At 39.8% G+C, this 19,190-nt stretch overlaps 1 protein-coding gene across 1 annotated transcript in view; it reads left to right on the top strand.

Moving 5' to 3' along the window:
• The window catches only part of ntsr1 (neurotensin receptor 1 (high affinity)), a 58,878-nt gene extending 41,613 nt beyond the window's left edge, over window positions 1-17,265 (top strand). The window contains exons 3-4 of the mRNA XM_028583393.1: window positions 7,573-7,657; window positions 16,712-17,265. Of these exons, the coding sequence (XP_028439194.1) occupies window positions 7,573-7,657; window positions 16,712-16,967 (341 nt within the window). The 3' untranslated portion in view covers window positions 16,968-17,265. The remainder of the gene's footprint in view (window positions 1-7,572; window positions 7,658-16,711) is intronic.
• Window positions 17,266-19,190: the final 1,925 nt, after the last annotated feature.

Below are 19,190 nucleotides of genomic sequence, written 5' to 3'. Positions count from 1 at the left end.
ACATTAAATATACATGAAATATAGCTATCAAACATCTCACCTTCATACACATGCAACTCACATACACAGTTGTCAACATATGCATGTTAAAAGGTGAAAGAGTAAAAAGGGTTTTGTGTATTGCACCATTTGTGATAATCAATAAAAGATAACTGCTATAAAAATGTATATTGCACAGTTGTGTCTATAAGGTCTTTGATTTTAGTGCAGAGTTCAGTGTGGTGATGGGTGGTGATGAGACAGCTACAAATAGGAAAGTAATAATAAATAAATAATAAATCTAAAGAAAAACAAAGTAACAATTTGAGAAGACATCTGACGTTGCACATATTGTATCATTTTAGTATAAAAGTATACAATAGTAATAGTATCTTGATTTTTTGTATACTGAATGCTAAAACAATATACTTTAACAATTACTATTTAATATGGATTTGGGATAGGGCCAGATTAAAATAATCGATTCTCCAATCAAAATTGATCTTCGTTTGAGTGATCGGACATGGATTAATAAAATTCGGAAATCAATCTTTTAATGTACGCCTTTTACAGTGGGTGTTTAAGTAAAATGTACTTTTAAACAAACTTTTTGGGGCTCAGTTCTTAATGTAAACATTAACCTGGTGCATTATAAAAAAAATATTAAAAAGGTTGCTTCTTGTTTGTACAGTTTACAGCAAAAGTTGTTATTGTATTGGTATTGTAACTGAAATTTGCCTAACCCAATTGATATTAAATTATAAATGTAATCACATTGGGATCTTGTGAATCGGAATCAAATCCATTTGGGAAATCATTGGCGACAATTTGGGATAACGCATTCTCCTGAACGGGTTTGTATGATATCGTATGAAACCCGTATGCGCCACAAAACGTTACCTACGAAATTAGGAGACTGCCGGCTGGTCATGTGATGCCGGCTGGCTATGAGTTCCATGACACCGAGCGGCAGTTGTTAGTTGTTTAAGCCGCTACAGACCTCCGTTGTATCAGCAGTAGTTGTTGGAACTCCGCTCTCTGGCTTGAAAGTCCTGTATGTTAACACTGTATGTTAACGCCTGATGATGGTTTTAAAGATAAACCAATAGCTTGAAAATGCAACAATGCCCTTGTCCTTTTTTGGAGATTAACTCTACTTTGTGATCATACAAATAATTATCTCTATTTAAGTTCTGGTCTTTTGTTTAATCAAAGGTATGTGTGATAAACTGTCCCAGAGCTCAGCTTGACATTTCTGGAATGTCATTAAGGATTTGTATTAAAATGCATAATGTCTGTCTAAATTGGTTCCGCTGCCATGTCTGACCTCTGTCATCATATCACCGATTGAATTTAAAGCTTAATTGGGTCATAAGGAATGTAGTAGCCAGATGGGTCCAGTTTTGTCTCTAATATTCCCAATTACAGCAATCATTGCTGAAATCTGTTCTGACACCCAATGAGTAGTGTTGCACTTTAGAGACAATCTCATTACATTGATAATGACATGTGACTGTGATTGCTATCTTTATCACACAGACGTGATGTATAGATTGACTGCAATCTTCACTGCAATGTTCCTCATGTTCTGTACTCATGAGCTAATGGAGACATTGACCAGAATAGCGCACAGATAAATTTACCATTTCAACCCCCTGATTCTCTCTTTCTCTCTCTGTCCTTCTCTAACTGAATTAGACTTGCTGGTGTGTGTGTGTGTGTGTGTGTGTGTGTGTGTGTGTGTGTGTGTGTGCGCGCGTTTGTGTGTGTGTGTGCACTTGTTTACCTATCCACCAGGGGACCTCAAGGTTTTCACAGCAGTTTTAGAGGTCCACTGTTGATGGCGCTTTATTATAGAGGTATATACAGTATTTCCTAACTAGTTTTAAACTTCATTACATTGTCATTTAGCTGACGCAAAGCGACTTACAATTGCTATATATGTCAGAGGTCGCACGCATCTGGAGCAACTAGGGGTTAAGTGTCTTGCTCAGGGACACATTGATTGATGTATTGCAGTGGGATTCGAATCCGGGTCTCCCACACCAAAGGCATGGGTCATATCCACTGCGCCTACACTGAAATTAAGAGTTACCAAGAAGCTGACTTTTTCACTAAGCAGTTTTCTGAACAAGATTTCAATCAATCAGTCCTAAGAAAACTAAAAATCAAACACAGCGTCACAGTGTAATGTTAGCTTACCAGTAGCCTTCAGCTGCTCTTTTCCAGACACTACGGCCACTGCCGTAGCCGGAGATAACGGATAAAGAACAGAAATGGAAAATCCTCCTGCTTCCCTGGAGTCACCAGGTTGGCAACATTTTGCCATACAATATAAATATATTTGAGTTCTTTATACAGTAAGTCGCTAAGAGGGTCTGAAAAGTCTCTAAATATAGCAAGAAAGTCGCCAAGCGGGCAACACTGTCCACAACATTACTGCTGCATCGTTTCCTGATTTCCCAAACTACGGTGCGAAAAATCACAGACCACGTGTGCGTTAATCACGCGTAAAAAAAAGAGTGCCAGTAAAAGGGATTTGCGTTAACTCGTTAATATCGCAGGTCTGATTAGGACGTACTTCTTAATTTGTGTTTTGGAACAAAAGCAAACAAAATTGCAGTTGTAGTGATGTCTGGTTTCAGTCATGAGTTAATATGTACAATTTTATATTTAATTTTAATTTCAAACAATTTTATCCGTCGTACTAGGTACAATTCCATTCAAATGTTATCCCATCAGATCCTTCAACTTGTGCATGATTTATCATAAAGCAGAATGTGGCCGTCAGATCAGCACACAGAAAAATAGTCCCACGGTTGATTAACACTGGCACTCCAGGATCCATCCAAGTCTCGGCGAAACGACACCACAGCTCCTGACATCCCGCTGGAAACCAACACAGACACAGAGGCCACCAAGCTCACCGTCCGACGCCTGCCAATTGGCTAGCAGGATGCCCAGCAGGGAAGTGGCAGTCGGTGTTCAATTCCTCCATATATTAAAGAGCTGTTACGGCAGAGGCTGCTTTGCCAGAGTTTCAGAGTTACGGTTTCTGATTAATGGCTGCTTGAGTCTGTGTGATGACCAACTGACCAATTGGGACCAACTAACAATGACAAATTGCGAATGGCAGAGTGCTGAGGACAAAGCTGCCATGCTGGAATAGATTCTTGGCAAATGGTATCCCTGTCTGCCACTGAGTTATTAATGGACTGAGTGGGTGTAGAGCAAACACACACACACCATGCTAGCTCCGTCCTCTCCCACTGTTTTCACTGCTTGAGTCTGTGTATTTAAGCATTCCTTTGTATCTGTTGATGGTCTTTAATAGTTCATGTTAACCCTTTTAAAACATGTTGACATTTCAGCAAACAGTCCACATGGGTAGGTCCACCACAGAATAGAAAACAATCAGTGTTGGCGACGTGGGCTGAGAGTGTTTCTCTGCTGCACCCAAAGTGCCGCCTGAAAAATACCATCTGTAGGGAAGCTCACCACAGAGCCACGAGAGAAAAGAAGAGGGAATGTACGCTGATGTAATCTGTCTTGACAGGCATACAAATAGGGACTAAGAAATCTGTTAGATCTCTGTTGTGTAGCTGGCATATCATGCAGTGATAAGTGCCCCTTTTCATAGTTGTACTGGATGAGTTTCCTGCAATGTCTAAGATTGGACCTGGCCCCAAAATAGGAACATCCAAGTGAACCAAGATGATGTTCTTACAGTAGTGATGTAGGATTTTGTATGCATAGATTTTACCTGTAGTTTTCTGCAGTGTACTTTCTAAAAGAAAAACAACGAGGGATAGAAAGGTTTCCTTGTAATAGCGAACTTACACTATACAATTTTCGCCCTGATTTTCAACTTGGATATTGCAGACAAAAGCCCCTGATCGGAGGCAAATCGGCGCTCGCTCCTGTAAGCGACAATCGCTGTGAGTGAATTTTCAAAGATTCGATCTGAGAAAGGCACCCATGCGTCATGGACGCCAATGAGATATCTTGCAGGTTAAATATTTATATTCAGAATGTTTTCTCTTGCTACAAATTCATATATTCATACATTTAGGCACTTACTCAGAGAATACATGCTGTCACTTTTACACCTAGAAAACACTTAAATGTTGGGTGTTTTGCCAAATAGCACTTTTTTCTCAGTTTTCACAGTGATGCAGATTTTACACGCGAGATATCGACAGTTGTTGTGGGCTGAACAATCAGTAAATCATGCTGGCTTTAAGATGTTGACTGGCCACACACCACAGAGGTTTCAAACATGTGCTAAATTACATATTTTAACATGAATTGAGTTGTTAGAGCCCAGTCTTCCAATGGTAATTTTAACTCGGTGTGGCCAAGGAAAACATATCGAATTTAGTGACAGTTGTGACGAAATTGCTTTGACAGAGGTGTATTGAGAGAAGAGACAAAGAGGACACAGTACCAAATTGTCATCCATACACAAGAGAGTGGATAAAAATGTTAGTGAAAGAGAAGAAAATGAAAGAAAATAGATGCCCTGAGAACACCTGAATAAATTTTGTAAAAAAAAAGACAACACAGCTGTTTGAGTAAGATTTGTGCCAACTCGAACAGCTCATTTATGAATCCTTTGAAACAGGCTTGTTTCCTCTCTAATGCTTATTATTTTCTATTTTTTTAATGTGTTGTTGATTTGTGTGTACACAAGGTTATTTTGGAATAAGAAAATGCTGTCATGCATCATACTCAGATTATTCAGATATGAACAGATAAAAAAAACATCAGAATTTTTGGCACACAGCTCATGAAGGAGTTTAACGTTGCCTCAATTTGTGTCACACACCTTTTTCTTGGAGTCATCACTGTGTCAAATCTGAACATACAGATATAGAGATGATAGATATTTTTAGCTTCAGTGTGTTTTCTTAAATGTCAAAGTAATCTGGTGATATTTGGATGTCTGTATATCAAACATTTTAAATTGAAATAAATTGATGACATAGTACATCTCAAATTGGCAACCTGAATATTCAATTATGCTACTGGGACAATGTTCTGTGAAAATCTGAAACAAAAGACTAATTTGTTGCAAAAACGCATAACACTTTGTTTTGCGTAATAAGGCAAAACAAACTAATAGCATTACCATCATCCTTAAAGGTGCTGTAGGTAGGATTGTGAAGGATTTAGGCAAAGAATTTGAACATCTACAACTCAGTCCCTCGACCCCTTTTCTACTAAAGCCCCAACGGTCTTCTAAGCCCCTCCCCCCACAAGGGAGAATGAATGTGTGTGCCTGAGCAGTGATTGACACGCAGTTAGATACCCCCTCTGGCCAATGATTGGAGCATCTGAACAGGGAGCGGTGGATTTTTTCAAATCGCACTACATGCTGGAGGTGGTGCCAGAGGATTTTTTTTTTTTTTTTTTTTTTTTATTTAATTACTGGTTAATGTAGTCCTACTTAAACATAGGGTCAGTTTCAGCAAATATGACAGAAAGTTAGTTTTATAAGTCTTACCTACTGCATCTTTAAAGTGAGGCATGGAGTAGTGATCACCGTGATTTGTCGATTTGCTGTCCCTGGGACTTAACAACCATTACTCATAGAGAAGACAATGGAAACTAAAGTTTCAGGGTAGCTGTCAGTCATTTGATGCTTAACAGAAGTTGGGAGTTGTAGCACGAATAAGCCCCTGAACACATGAACATACACACAAAAACATGATCTACGAATAAGGCTTAGACCTAAGAAAGTAATTTTTCAGAATGGTTTATCCTGGCCTCAGATCAATTAAGATTCTGTGACATGAACTAAAGATAGCCAATTATAAAAGACATTTAAAACCATTTTGTCTCCTGGCCAATGCAGAGATGTGATCAACACATGCAGGAAATATTTGGTTGTGGTCACTGCTGTGAAATAAGCTTTAACCCTCTGGGGTCCGAGGGTATTTTCAGCCACACAGATGATTTTGGCATGCTCTGATATTGTCAATTGAACAAATGTAAGCAGTATTTTCAAAGTACCATGACTTTTTTTATTCAGCGCAAGTTCAGCTAAAATACTTTATAAGTACAAACCCCAATTCAAAGGAAGTTGGGACCTTGTGTAAACTGAAACTGCAACTGAAATCTTACGTCAAGCAAGAATGGGAAAGAATTCCACCTACAAAACTTCTCAAATAGTGTCCTCAGTTCCCAAACGCTTATTAAGAGTTTTTTTTTTTTAAAAAGGTGATGTAACACAGTGGTCAACATGCCCCCGCCCCAGCTTTTATGGAGCGTGTTGCAGGCATCAAATTTAAAAGTGGTGAAAAATATATATATATATATATATATATAACACCTTACTGTATAGACCCCACTTCTGGTGTAAATTCACATACAGATATTTTTGAGTGATGTGTGGCAAAATATCAAATTGTAATGCTGTCCTAGTAACTTTATCTAGAAACCGATATCTACAGTTTCACTCCTATTCATGTGGCTTTAGGCTTTTAATTACATATGTTGATATACAATAAATAATTTTACTGTTGATGTGCTCGGGCAATTTCTGCACATTGTCACTGGGTTGTTGTGCATGATGGCACATGACTATGTAATCTTAATCAAACACTAAAAGATGTAATTATTCTCTATGTTCTTGTCCTCAATGGCACAAGTCACGCACCGCGCACACACGGTAAACATCTCAATTTGTGAAAAAGTGCAAATCTTGTTTTGGAAAGTAGGCTTGTATGAGCCATGCCGACAGCAACTTGTAAACAGTGCACTCTCGTGCACACGTTTAATAGGCGTTCCCTCTCGGGAGCAGGCAGAGTGTTGCGCATGTGCATGTGAAAAAGTACAGAGGGCGGTTCTTTTCTAAAATTCAGGAAAATCCTCCACTATACCTTTAACATTCACATTGTAATCTTCTGAACGGCGTGTACAAATTGCAAATAAGCCTTTTCACTTTCTGCATCAGTTCAATTGGGAGATACTTCATTTCAGAGTGAAATAAGGTTAATAAACATGGTGTATGATAGGTTGATATGTTAAGAGTCTTTGGCGATTACACTCCATCGCAGTGTTAAATAAAAGGGGTATAGGGGCTGTGGATATTTTGTAATATCCCCCAGATGAAGTCTAGACACTGGTGGAGGTGATGAAGGGATAAAGGAAGCCTGAAGATTTAGATAGATGTGATGTGAAGCGGGTCTTCTGATGGAGGAAACCTGGGTGCTGGGACTGATAAGAACTGGTGGTGAATGGAGTGGAGGAGGGTCGCATCCATTTTGACTGAAATGACAACTGACAGCGGCAGAGAGTAGAACAGATTCAACGTTTGAATGCAACGACACAATAGCTCACAGAGCTTGTGGCAAAATCTGGTTGGTTTAACTGAAAGAGTGAACTCTCACATTCAGCTGATGACATTGCAGCTGATAAGGTTGGGGGAGAGAGGACTGTGAAGCATAGAAGTCTTCCTGATTGAACTTATGCTGAGCTTCATTTGTATGTTTTGTTTGTGTGTGTGTGTGTGTGTGTGTGTATATTGCTCCTTGTCTATATTCTTCTTCTTGACCTCTGATGCTATCTCTCTCTCTCCCTTGTGTTCAGGAGCGGTGGTCATAGCCTTCGTGGTCTGCTGGCTGCCCTATCACGCTCGGCGCCTCATGTTTTGCTACGTCTCTGACTGGTCCGAGTGAGTAACGATTCTTCTCAGCCTCTCATGCGAGAGAGTTTGTTTGCTCACTTGATCTCTATCCCTGCGGTGACACACTGGTGGTGCATACGCAGTGCACACACCCACACATACACCTTCACATGCATGAGCATTTAAACACACTTTCACGTATGCAGGTACCCAAATATGCGCATACAAATATTGGCTGTAGCCAACATTTAGAGGGCCATCAGTTAACGGCATCTGACAAAGAGGAGCAGGACAGATGCGTCTTCCTGATTAGATTGCCTCCATTTACCATTCTCATTCCCTCTCTCTCTCTCTCTCTCTGTCTCTCTCTCGCTCTCTCTCTGATTAGCCCTTTAAAACTGTACATTGTTTCCATAATATTGTAATTACCCTTGCGGGATTAATAAAGTATAAATTATTATTATTATTATTATTATTATTATTATTATTATTATTATTATTATTAAATAGAACAGACGCCATCTCAGTAAATGAGTGTTAGTGCTGGGAAAGCCATGTATTTCTACTCTATATGAAGGATGGACAAACAGGTTTTTGTTTCTAGGGTTTCCTTGGATCCTCTCCGACACTGTGAGACACCTGAAAACATTTCTTCTTTTTTGTCCTTCAATTTCTGATTTCCTGTTTATCACATCCCACCAAGCGCTAATGCTACCAATGTGTTAGCTGAACTTTACGGAGCTATCAGTGAGCTCCAAAGCGCACATGCGGAGGGATTATTTATTGTTGCTGGTGATTTCAACCACGCAAATCTCAAGAAAGTTCTTATATTTTACTTTCACCTCACGGTGAATAGTAATTGTCTATAATGTGTGTGCACTAAATGTAGCCTATCTTGTATGTCGTTTTTATATCATGTTTTTATAAAATGTCGTTTTTATATATTTTAAATGTGTAACGCCACGGTGAAATGTTGTTTCGTTTCACTTTATACAGTGTATATGGTTGAAATGAAAATAAAACCGACTGGACTTGACTGTCCTCTGTAACCGGTAGGCGTTAGCTTGGGAGTGGCCTCGTAGGGAAGCGAAGCAAGTGCATTCTGAGAGTTGTTGTCTTTCATCCACATGAGCCAAAAACACATTTTCTGGCTTTTCTCGGTCTAGAAGGCACGAATTTCTAAAACAAATTCACATTCCCAATTTAAATACATATTCATCTTTCCAGCGGTGAAATATCCCTTTGAAATAAGCAGATTATGTTAATACTGTATAAGTGTGTTGGTGTGTGTGTCCTGCCTGCAGTGGAAGCATTATTGAGAGACAAGCACCGTTATTATTCAGGCACCCAGGAAACCACATTGTGAAGCATTAGCACGGACGTCATGAAAACACTGTGAGTCACTCTCCTGCAGTACAAAAGGACAGCCTTCACTTTTGCTACATTTCAGATGTAACATTTATTGTAACAGTTATTTTGGAAATATGTTTGCCCTGCCTGGTAAAAAGCAGTGATAAAAGAAGATTGTCAAAATCAGTTGGAAAGGACATCTAGGAAATTATTATTTGTTTTCTCTTTTTTGCTTGCTTCTTGAGATGTCAAGCAGCTCCACTGCGCTTTAAGATGGGGTAGTATTAAGCGACAACGGTAGCGAGTAGTATGTAGTAAGTAATCCAGAAAATGCAGAGTTTGTTGGGGGGGGTGGATGGGTCAAACAACATAAGACTTTCACCCAGGAGACCAGGGTCCATGTCCTGTTCTTGTCCTGCGTGTCACTCAAACGTACATTTTATAACCCCACCCATGATCTTTTCCTAAACCTCACTGTCCCGTTCTTGTGGCGCATGTCAGTCAGTACGTCCCAACCCAGAGCGTCAAAAAGTGCCACCAAGAGCCCCGACCAAGCGTTTTTAGATATGAAGCTAAAGAAGACTTTTAGTGTCAATAACAAACGCTAAAGGCACCTGACCAAGGGTCCGTATTTGACGCTACTGGTTTGGCTCCTAATCTCTCATCACAATCAAAGCATATACATTATAACGTGTTTCAACTGTATGGTATGGCCATTGTTGGGAAAGTTCACTTTCTACATGAACTAGTTCAAAGTCCAGTTCACAAATTTTAAAATGAATTAGTTCAGTTCATACTTCAAAATTTTGAACTAAGTTCACAGTTCCAAAAATGAACTAGTTCATAGTTCTTTTTTCCATATGTTGCTGCGAGCTATTACTTTTCAAAATTATTGCCACAGCCCATATAGAACCACAGACAGCAATTATTTTCTCAGTTTTTCATCTTCATATCCACTCAGTTCAACGTGCCGTTTCAGGTTTGCTGTGGATGTGACTGAAGTGCGGATTTTCTTTTTGAAAGCCGGCAGGCAAAGTTTGCACAGAAATGTCAGATTTTTCCCATCCTCACCGACCTTGTCATAAAACTTGTTTAAATGATCATACGACGCCTCCTTGCTGCTTCGTCGCCTCCATGCTGCTTTTTGTTTTGATGACGCATGCAGCGGTGCGACACTGGTGGCTGGTGTTGCCAGATTGGGTATTTTTTCCACTACATATTAAGGCCTGTTTAAGGTGTTTTAGCCGGGTTTTCGCCTGGCAGGCTCTATAGAAATCTGGCACCCTATTGAACGACGTTAAACTGAGAGAGCGTGCCATTCACAGACACAGTAACATTCATCAGGCAGTAATACAGAACGTTCAGTTCACGTTCGCCCAAAATATGAACGCGTTCATGAACTATTGTTCAAGGAACGTGTTCAGGCACAACACTGGGTATGGCTCTGTTTGACTCAACTCCCTTTTTTTGGTACCAGTTTGTTTTCCACTGCGGATAGTGATATCATCTTGCCCTTTTCATCAGCAATTAAACAAGCGAACAGAAATTGTACAGCCGATTCAACATGGTCTTCAATGCCTTTTGTAGGCCATCCAGAAGCTTTTTTAAACCAGCCTGAAACTACAGTACGTCCACGATGTCAAAATAATGATATAACAGCGTAATAAAAAAATGCTTATTTCATGCCTTGGTTGAATAGTTGATTCTGATTGGTCATGGCATTCTGCAGGTCTGTTAATTCTGACTGAACGGACTATTTTCTTTAGCGGAAGCAATACAAAGCTTTTTAAATCAATAAAATCCTTTTTAAATCAATATTTTGGGTCAAATTATTGATTTCTTTGGTAAGTAGACGTGTAAAAAGCGGTGAAACGTAAGGTGAGGCATGGGGTCCCGCATCACCGTGGTGCAGTAGCGGTTTTTGGCATGGGTGAAGCGGGCAGCCGCCCGGGGCGGAATTTTTTCATGACACATGGGGGGCGGCACGAGCACTTGAAAAAAAAAAAAAATCCTCTGCACCGCGAAGCGTTTTTCTATTATCTATCATTTCACTGTGTGGGGAATTGGCAAATTGGCGACCCCTGCAGCTGCAGGTGCCCCTGCTTGCTGAGAAGGTGCCGTGCACAGAAGCTGTGTGAGAAGGGGAAAGGGGAGGGGGCGCTGGGGCGCTGGGGCGCTGGGGCGCTGGGGACAGTTCACCTCTGGGTCTCCCAAATGGAACGGCCAAGGGGGGGAACTCTATACAGATCCACTGTATAGAGCAATACTCTAATGGAATTAGTGGGCTAAAGTCAGTCACACCTCGACTTTCTTCCAAATAACGCACATTTCATTCATAATATTATAAATACAGGCCTATAGTTCCTGCACATTTTTGTTTTTCTGAATTGTGTGAAATGGCTAATAAAAATAGGTAATACAAAACAATTACGTGGTCACCAAGGTTAATTGGTTTGAGTGACAGTGTTGGGGGGATGGGATTGTTGAGTGCCAAATAAACACAGAGATGGACAGGAAAAGGTCAAAAGGGGGTCTCGCCCAGGGTGTAATTCAATGTAGAACCACCACTGCAGAGGTATTTTTTCGCTATAATGACCGCCTGGCTCTACAAGATCCCTTACATAGATTCTCGGAGCAGAGCTTCAGGTCATTCTGTCAGCCCTGGATGTTTAAATGAGTGTGATTTGGCCTCCTGATGTCTCATAGCAGACAGGACATGCATTGGAGATGGGATAACTGCCTTTTTGGATAAAAGCGTATGGGCTTTTCTGGAAAAAAAATCTAAACAGTTTTTTATTTGTGTTAGTTACAGTGTTTTTGTTGTTACACTTGATTTCCAAGACTTGGTACAACAATTTTTAAAAGCCAAAAGTCGTCAAGTTCATTATTGTCAATTGTCAATACATTTCTGTTAGATTCAATTTCAAATTCAAGTCTTTTATTTTTCATTTATACTTTAACAATATATACATTGATCCCTGCAGCATACATATCCTAATAGCCCAGGTTGTCCTGAGAAAAACAAATTGTCTATAATCTGTGCATAACAGGTTGATGCTATATAAGCATCAGCATTATTACACAAGGAAACCAGGCAACCCAAAGAATTAAAAAAAAAAAAAATGGCTTAGACCCCACAGACAGAGGCACCACCAAGTACTACACTAAAACAACTGTACATTTCCTGACAGCTAACACTGCATGTGCTTCATTTTCTATGTTGTTGGTTCATGTATTTGTATTGATTCATTTATTTATGGTGATAAACCAATCATTAATGAATCATTTTCATTCCTTTTACACACACTTGTGTCCTGCATTGTGTCACTCCTTGTGTGTGCATGGACTGGCCAAGTACAATAACTGTCAGATAGAAATTATCCAAAGATTGATTGCAGCCTTTTTCTTTTCTATTGTAAGTTTCCTACACTTGAGCTGAGAGGCATCTGATTCAGTGGAGTTTTTGTATGTGTGCCATTGACAGAAACAGGGCTACATTTTCCAATTTCAATTGCTGATTTCATGCCAAGAAGCTCCCAGTGCAGATGCATGTGGATTGGGAGTAGGGGGTATCCGTTTGTGTAGCAAGGACTGGTAGCAGTCACGACCAGTAAAACCTTTTGCTTCTCTTTGCTGGCAATATCAGTCCACTCTGATGAATTCATGACAGCGAGATTGGTCTCCTGAATGAATCTGCCTCTAGAGGAAACTGACTGATGTGCATGGAGCACAGAATCACCACATTTGAAAATGCTGCACCTGTGGTCCACAGCTTTTCTATGTCGTGTGTAATTATGATGAAAAATGTCTGCAGCTTGAGAGACTCCTATCAAAAATCTACCACAGCAAATGTCATCCTCCATTACAAAAGCAGAACCCACATAACTGAGTATATGTAATGAAAAGGTCAACCATCCTTGTTGACCCTTTCAGTCCTACCCTCATTCATCTTTAATGGGGTCCCTGTATACAGACAGACTTTCTGACTTTCTGCACACTTCAGTGACCCTTGTCTGTTGCCAGAGCAGAACAGATCAATACACCAGATTCTAGTAACTGAGATGACGCTCGGGAGTCCCTACACTGTGTGTGAGGACATTGCTATGTTATGACTTATAACCTTGAGCTTTCTGTCTGTTATTTGCATATGTTAAATTGTCTTTTTGTTTCCCTCGTTTCTGTGTTACATACCCTCCTATTTAGTATAATTTTGTATCATTTAGTATCATTCATCCTTGCTTTGCCTGTGCACATAAAGCAATACAATACCGTACTAGGCCGGCAGAGATTAATTGATTAGTTGTCAACGATGAAATCAATCAATTTTTTCTAGTTTCTTCATTCCTCTATGAAAGTAAACTGAATATCTTTGAATTGTGGACCAAACAAGACATTTGAGGGCGTCACCTTGGGCTTTGGGAAACACTGATCGATATTTTATAGACCTAACAATTAATCGATTATCAAGACAATTATCAACAGATTAATCGACAATGAAAATTATCCTTAGTTGCAGCCCTTTACGGTACGATCTCCGAAAGACATATTGGTGTACAAATTATCCATAAAGAGATGAGAACATAACCAACAAGATCGCATATATGTTCCCTGGGAAATCTTTTGCTCTGGTGCTCCACTAATGAACCACTTAATTCCAAAAAATATAAATGTACGGTATATTACGTGTATACTGTGTTGTTTTGATTTGCCAACTTATTTGGTCATACGTGTAATTATCAAAATAATCTGATTCAGTTTTTGTCTGCAGTGATAGTGCCCCATACAGTAATGTTTTCTGGGGGTTGTGGAATTTTTGTTTCTGACTATGTCTGCACTGTAATTTAATTGGTGCAATATATGTGCGAGCCAGAGCGTGTTAGCGGAGCTCGAGGATTTATAGAGCACAGAGTAGATTTTAAAAATGTTGGAGCATCGCATTATTTCCCCTAGTCCAATTTTTCTCCGGTATCGCTCACACCATAACTTTGAAGCATGCCCCAGCCCATCTCTGTGTTTCTCCAGCACAGTATGCAGATGAAACGCCGCCCCCCTCCCTCTCCATGCTGCCAGTGCATGTCACCCGGCAGACTTTTTAATGGAGGAGCTCTGGGCATGAAGGGAGTGTGGTTGCCGTTCATCTAATAAATACAGTGCAGCTTTTTTTCTTATTCAGGGGTGAGCTGTGAGCGATTTGAGTAGAGCCGATTTGATCGTGAAGCAACGTTGAGCAGAGTAGCCCGGGAGCAGCTTTGAGCGGGGGATCGGAGATAACAAACAGCTCTGTGAGCGAGCAGCAGAATTCTCACGGGTAAACTTTGCTCCCATGCTCTGGTAGCCATTAAATATAGTTCATTTTATTACTTCATTTCTAACGGCCACACAGACAGTCAACCAGCTGGGGCTACCGTTGTTAGTCATTGCCTAGTCCCATCTAGCCCTACCTACATTACTCTGTGACTCCATATGTTGCTGAGGTTACAGGACTACCTGTTGTTGTGAGTTATGACAGTCTGGTCGTTTGCCATCACCAAAACTAGACCTATGAAAGAAAGACAGTTCAAGCTTGCTAGACTCCCTCCTTAGGCACATCGTGATAAACGGTTGATTTCATGTTCATTTGAACAGGGACAGTTGCTAATTTCCAATGCCTGTCCCTAGAAGGGCTTTTAAACTAAAACTAAAAAAACTAACATGAAACATTGCCACATTAAAATACATAAACCACAAATACATACACTACAAGGCACATCTGTTTTTTTGGGGGGGTTGTTTGCAATCATCCAATTCTGTGCCAGTGAAGAAGTGGGCACAAATGAAGATGATGAGTGCCAGTTATATCCCAACCAATGGAAAACTGTGTGGGAAACGGAATTCTGACTGTTTCCACAAATGTTTCAACAACTGGTTTTACGTTCTTTTGAACCATAGAAATATATAACAACTAAAAACTTTAACCATGCAGGTCAACTTTGGATTCCTCTAAAGTGTGTTTTCAACTTCAGTATCTCCCTAAACTGACATGCTTGATTGTAGTCTCTTCAATTCTGCCCTCATTCTCCATCCAAGTCCCAACTCCTGTCCCATCTTATGTAATCTTTATATCCTTAAAGTCCCTCTCCTCTCCTGCTGTGTAGCTTAATCTCCCTCTTCCTGCAATCACAGAGTAAGATGACTCAGTTAAAAACATAGGTTTAAACCTCACTTGTGTGTGTTGCAGAGCAAATATTTAAAATTGCATATAATAACCTTTTAAAGAAAAAAGAATGAAACCTTTTATAGTTTACAGTATAAAGCATTGTACTGCCTTATTAGGTTGATTATACCATGAACATGGACTTACTGTCAAATCAGTATGTGTCTATTTAATTCCAGCATAGAAAAAGTTGATTTCCTCTTACTGTAGCGTTGACAGTATGAATAGCAGTAGTAGGAGTAGTTTGTTTATTGTCCCTGCGGTCATTAGGTTGCAGCAGAAATCACATGGCATTTTTGGCAACATAAGACAAGAAAACAGAACAATAATAAACACAATTTCATATATATATATATATATATATATATATATATATATATATATATATATATATTTATATACTCAGGACACAACATTGACCAAGGCATTTAAATATGGGGATGTCCAGACCAGCTGGAAAAAAAACTTGTGACCGCAGGACTATCATTCATTAGGAACGTTGATGGCCTGTGGAACAAAAGTGGACTTGGATCAGTTTTTTTTTGGCAACACAGGAGCACAGTATCATTGTCCAGAAGCCAACACTTCAAATGGAGAGGCAAGGGGGTGTATCTGATCACCCACAATGCTGTTTGCCTTTTCGGTGTATTCCATACTTGGAAATGTATTTCCTGACAGTTTATTGGATGTTTTTTATGATACTTTTTCTGTGCTTCAGTGGTGTTGCCAAACCAACAGATGATTCCAAAAGAGAGAACACTTTCAATAAAAGCACAATAAAACATTTGGATTATAATTCTGCTGACATTAAAAGAAAACAATTTTCGAAAATAGAAATTCTTTTCTTGGGACTTAACATTCAACTTAGTCAGTCCACCTGTCCCATTTAGGCTTGAGGTCGAGCACAATGCCAAGGTACTTGTACTCTGTGACAGATTGTATAGGATCCCCATACATAAGAGTAGGGTTAGTTGATTGTGCCTTTCTAAAATCAACCGGCAACTCCTTTGTTTTGGACGTATTGAGGAAGGTTTCACAACAGTCAATAAAAAAATTCAAGAACTAAAGCCATAGGCTGGTGAAAGGCTTACATTGCAAACGTGGAGACTTCTCTGTAGTCAATCTGTTAATGACATTAGAATATTTTCTAAAAGCTGACCAGCAAGGCCTGAAATGAGCAGTGACATCTAAAGAAAAGATTAATGGGTTAGTATAATAATACATGCTCAGAAGCCATTAGTACTCACCAGGCATCACTCTCTCTCTGGTTGGCTGAACAAATCTTCTTAGCCTGTCGATTCTCAAACCTTAATTATGTGTCGCGTGGAATAAGGCAAGGTAGGATTTCCACTCTCATTAGAGAGGCCTTTATAGGACCCTATGTGTAATTTTTGCCTCAGGGCCCCCGCATCTACATCTTAACCAAAATATATGTTTACAAGTTGATAATCATGCATTGACATTTAATATGCCACATACAGTATTTAGATTAAACACATACAGTATGTTAAATAAGTCACGCATAACAATGGTTCTCTGTATTCTGTTTTTTTCCACAGTGACTTGTATGACTTCTACCACTATTTCTACATGCTGACCAACGCCCTGTTTTACGTCAGTTCGGCCATCAATCCAATCCTCTACAACCTGGTGTCAGCCACCTACCGCCAGATCTTCTTCTCCACGCTGCGCTACTTCTGCATGCCCTGCCGCCATACACCTAGGAGGCGCCCCCACCCTCTAACCCGCCGCTCCATCAGCATCTCCAGCAACCACACCCTCTCCACCAACATCATCAAAGAGACGGCGTACTGATTGGGCTGCAAAGGAATACACTTTCTCATGCTATAAACCCACCTGCTGCCACTTTGTGATTACTGGTCCAACTTACTTCATCGAGGACATTCTGGAACTGGTTTAGAGAGATAACTGGGGTTGTTGTGTCATGTGGGGCCAGATGCACATTTTATATGTAAATGTTTTATACTGTGTATTTCTATACATGCTTTTATTGGACAGTGTAAACTACTGTTTCAGTGTTTTTAAGATTCAACTTCTAAACCTCTTGGAAGTACTTTCTCTAGAAACATGGCCATTGGCAATACTTTCACCACTTGTAAAGGTTCTGATGTAACCCTCACACAAGGGGCAAATAGTTCGTATTTCTCTTTCTTGAATCCAAGTTGCATTGACAGCTGTATGGGAAGAATCTCTTGCATCATTACCACACTTACTTCCTTTGACTCATTGGCTTTATCCGGAACAGCTTTGAAGCAAACATTTAGTTGAACAGGGGGAGAGTTCAGATAATAGCGAGTCCTAAGACTCTGGTCCATGGAATTTGTAAATAGTGCAGACAAAGATTATGATTATTTCTGGTAATAGCTTACTGCATTATTTTAAAAATGTGAAGTGTGTTGCCAGAGAACTGTCTGATTTTTTTTAAAGTATTTGGACATTAGTGACCATGTGGAGCAAATTGACCATGTGGAGCAAATAACACATGTTGGAAAGTAATTAGTGCATAGAAAACGGCATGCATTCCTGAAAACTTTGGAAAACAGGAGCACTTCAACAGACACAGAGCACCCACTCCAACACACCAGCTGCTGCTTAAGCAATCAGAGGCAGGGAGAGATTTCCTTTAGGAACAACACCAAGATGTTAAACAATCTGGACTCTCCTATCAGTTATTAGATGTTTTGATTGCATCTACATAGAAGTCTCCTTCCACAACAAGATTTTAACTATAGTGGGTTATTATCCCATATACATCAATATTGGCCTCATGGTGTATGTCCATCAGCGGCAACGTTCGGTGCCAAGTATTGTGCTCTTTGTGTTTGGGCAGTGGTGGCCTAGAGGTTAGAGAAGTGAGCTTCTGACCAGGAGGCTGTCAGTCCAATCCCCAGACCAAGTGAAAGAGCAGCTTTCACTCAAGAGCAGAAAGAGTAGCATGGTGGAAAGTGAGGGTGTGGAGGTCCAGGTGCTCACAGTTACTGTTTGTGTGTAATTATTAACAATTACCACCATTTTGCCATAACCTGCCCAAACCAGGTGCTGGTGAGGTTGCCTAGCCCGAACCAAAACTTAAACATAGTTGATTTACCCTAAACATGATCTTTCCCCAACAACACACTAACCTTAACCAAAGGCCAAAAGGCTGGAGTATGCTTGGAACAAACTAGTTTGTACTTTGTGTCCTCCAAACCCATTTGAAGGCAAAGGTGTAGCTAGCTGTCATAGAGAAGGGAAAGGCCTTGTAATAATTTAAACCAGAAAAACCTCTGGACGATTTTTCCTTTAAGGCATAGTGTTGCAAGTGACAAGCAAATGTGTAAAGAATTAAAAAGAGAGCTTGAGAGAGAAGTTCAAACCTTACTACTACGTTCTAACCTCTGCACGCCTGGCCTAGAAATGTCTAATGTCGACATTCTTGTCTGGCAATGGTTTGACTGTACACAGACAAAAAGCCACTGAGAACAGGTAACAATTCTTCTCAAATAATTTCCGATCCAGGGAAATTAAAAATGACCATAAGTGAGAAGCTGTTTTCATTGGGTCATCATAATCATATTAGTTGAAATTGGCCATGTTTTCCTCTGTAGAAAATGAATAGACTACTAGTGTTTGATGCTTGTGTTGTGAATATTTTTAGGCATAGGTGTGTACAGTATATAGTAGTAGTAGTGTTAGGGTAATGCTTTCCTCATGTGTGTATGTTCCCCATAGAGTACATGTTACTCCCAATTTATGGTAGTTTTAAATGTGCTTTTGAACAAATCACAGATTGTTTCGTTGATTTAATATTAACAAATAGAATATTCAGCTGGTGGTGAGAGAACTTAGCCTCTTACTTAATTTATAAGAGAAGCCTCTCTACACTGATCTCAGTTTACTACAAATGGAAATCAATGGATTTTATTATAAAGGCTGAAGTAATTAAACTGTACCAGGGTAACAGCAGCTGAATCATTCAATATTGGTGTTGCTTATGTTACTGAAGGCCTGCTTTTTTATTTATTTTTTTAACTTGCA

Source organism: Perca flavescens, chromosome 7, assembly GCF_004354835.1.
Source record: "Perca flavescens isolate YP-PL-M2 chromosome 7, PFLA_1.0, whole genome shotgun sequence".
Classification (NCBI taxonomy): Eukaryota; Metazoa; Chordata; class Actinopteri; order Perciformes; family Percidae; genus Perca; species Perca flavescens.
This window is presented reverse-complemented; position numbering and strand designations above follow the sequence as displayed.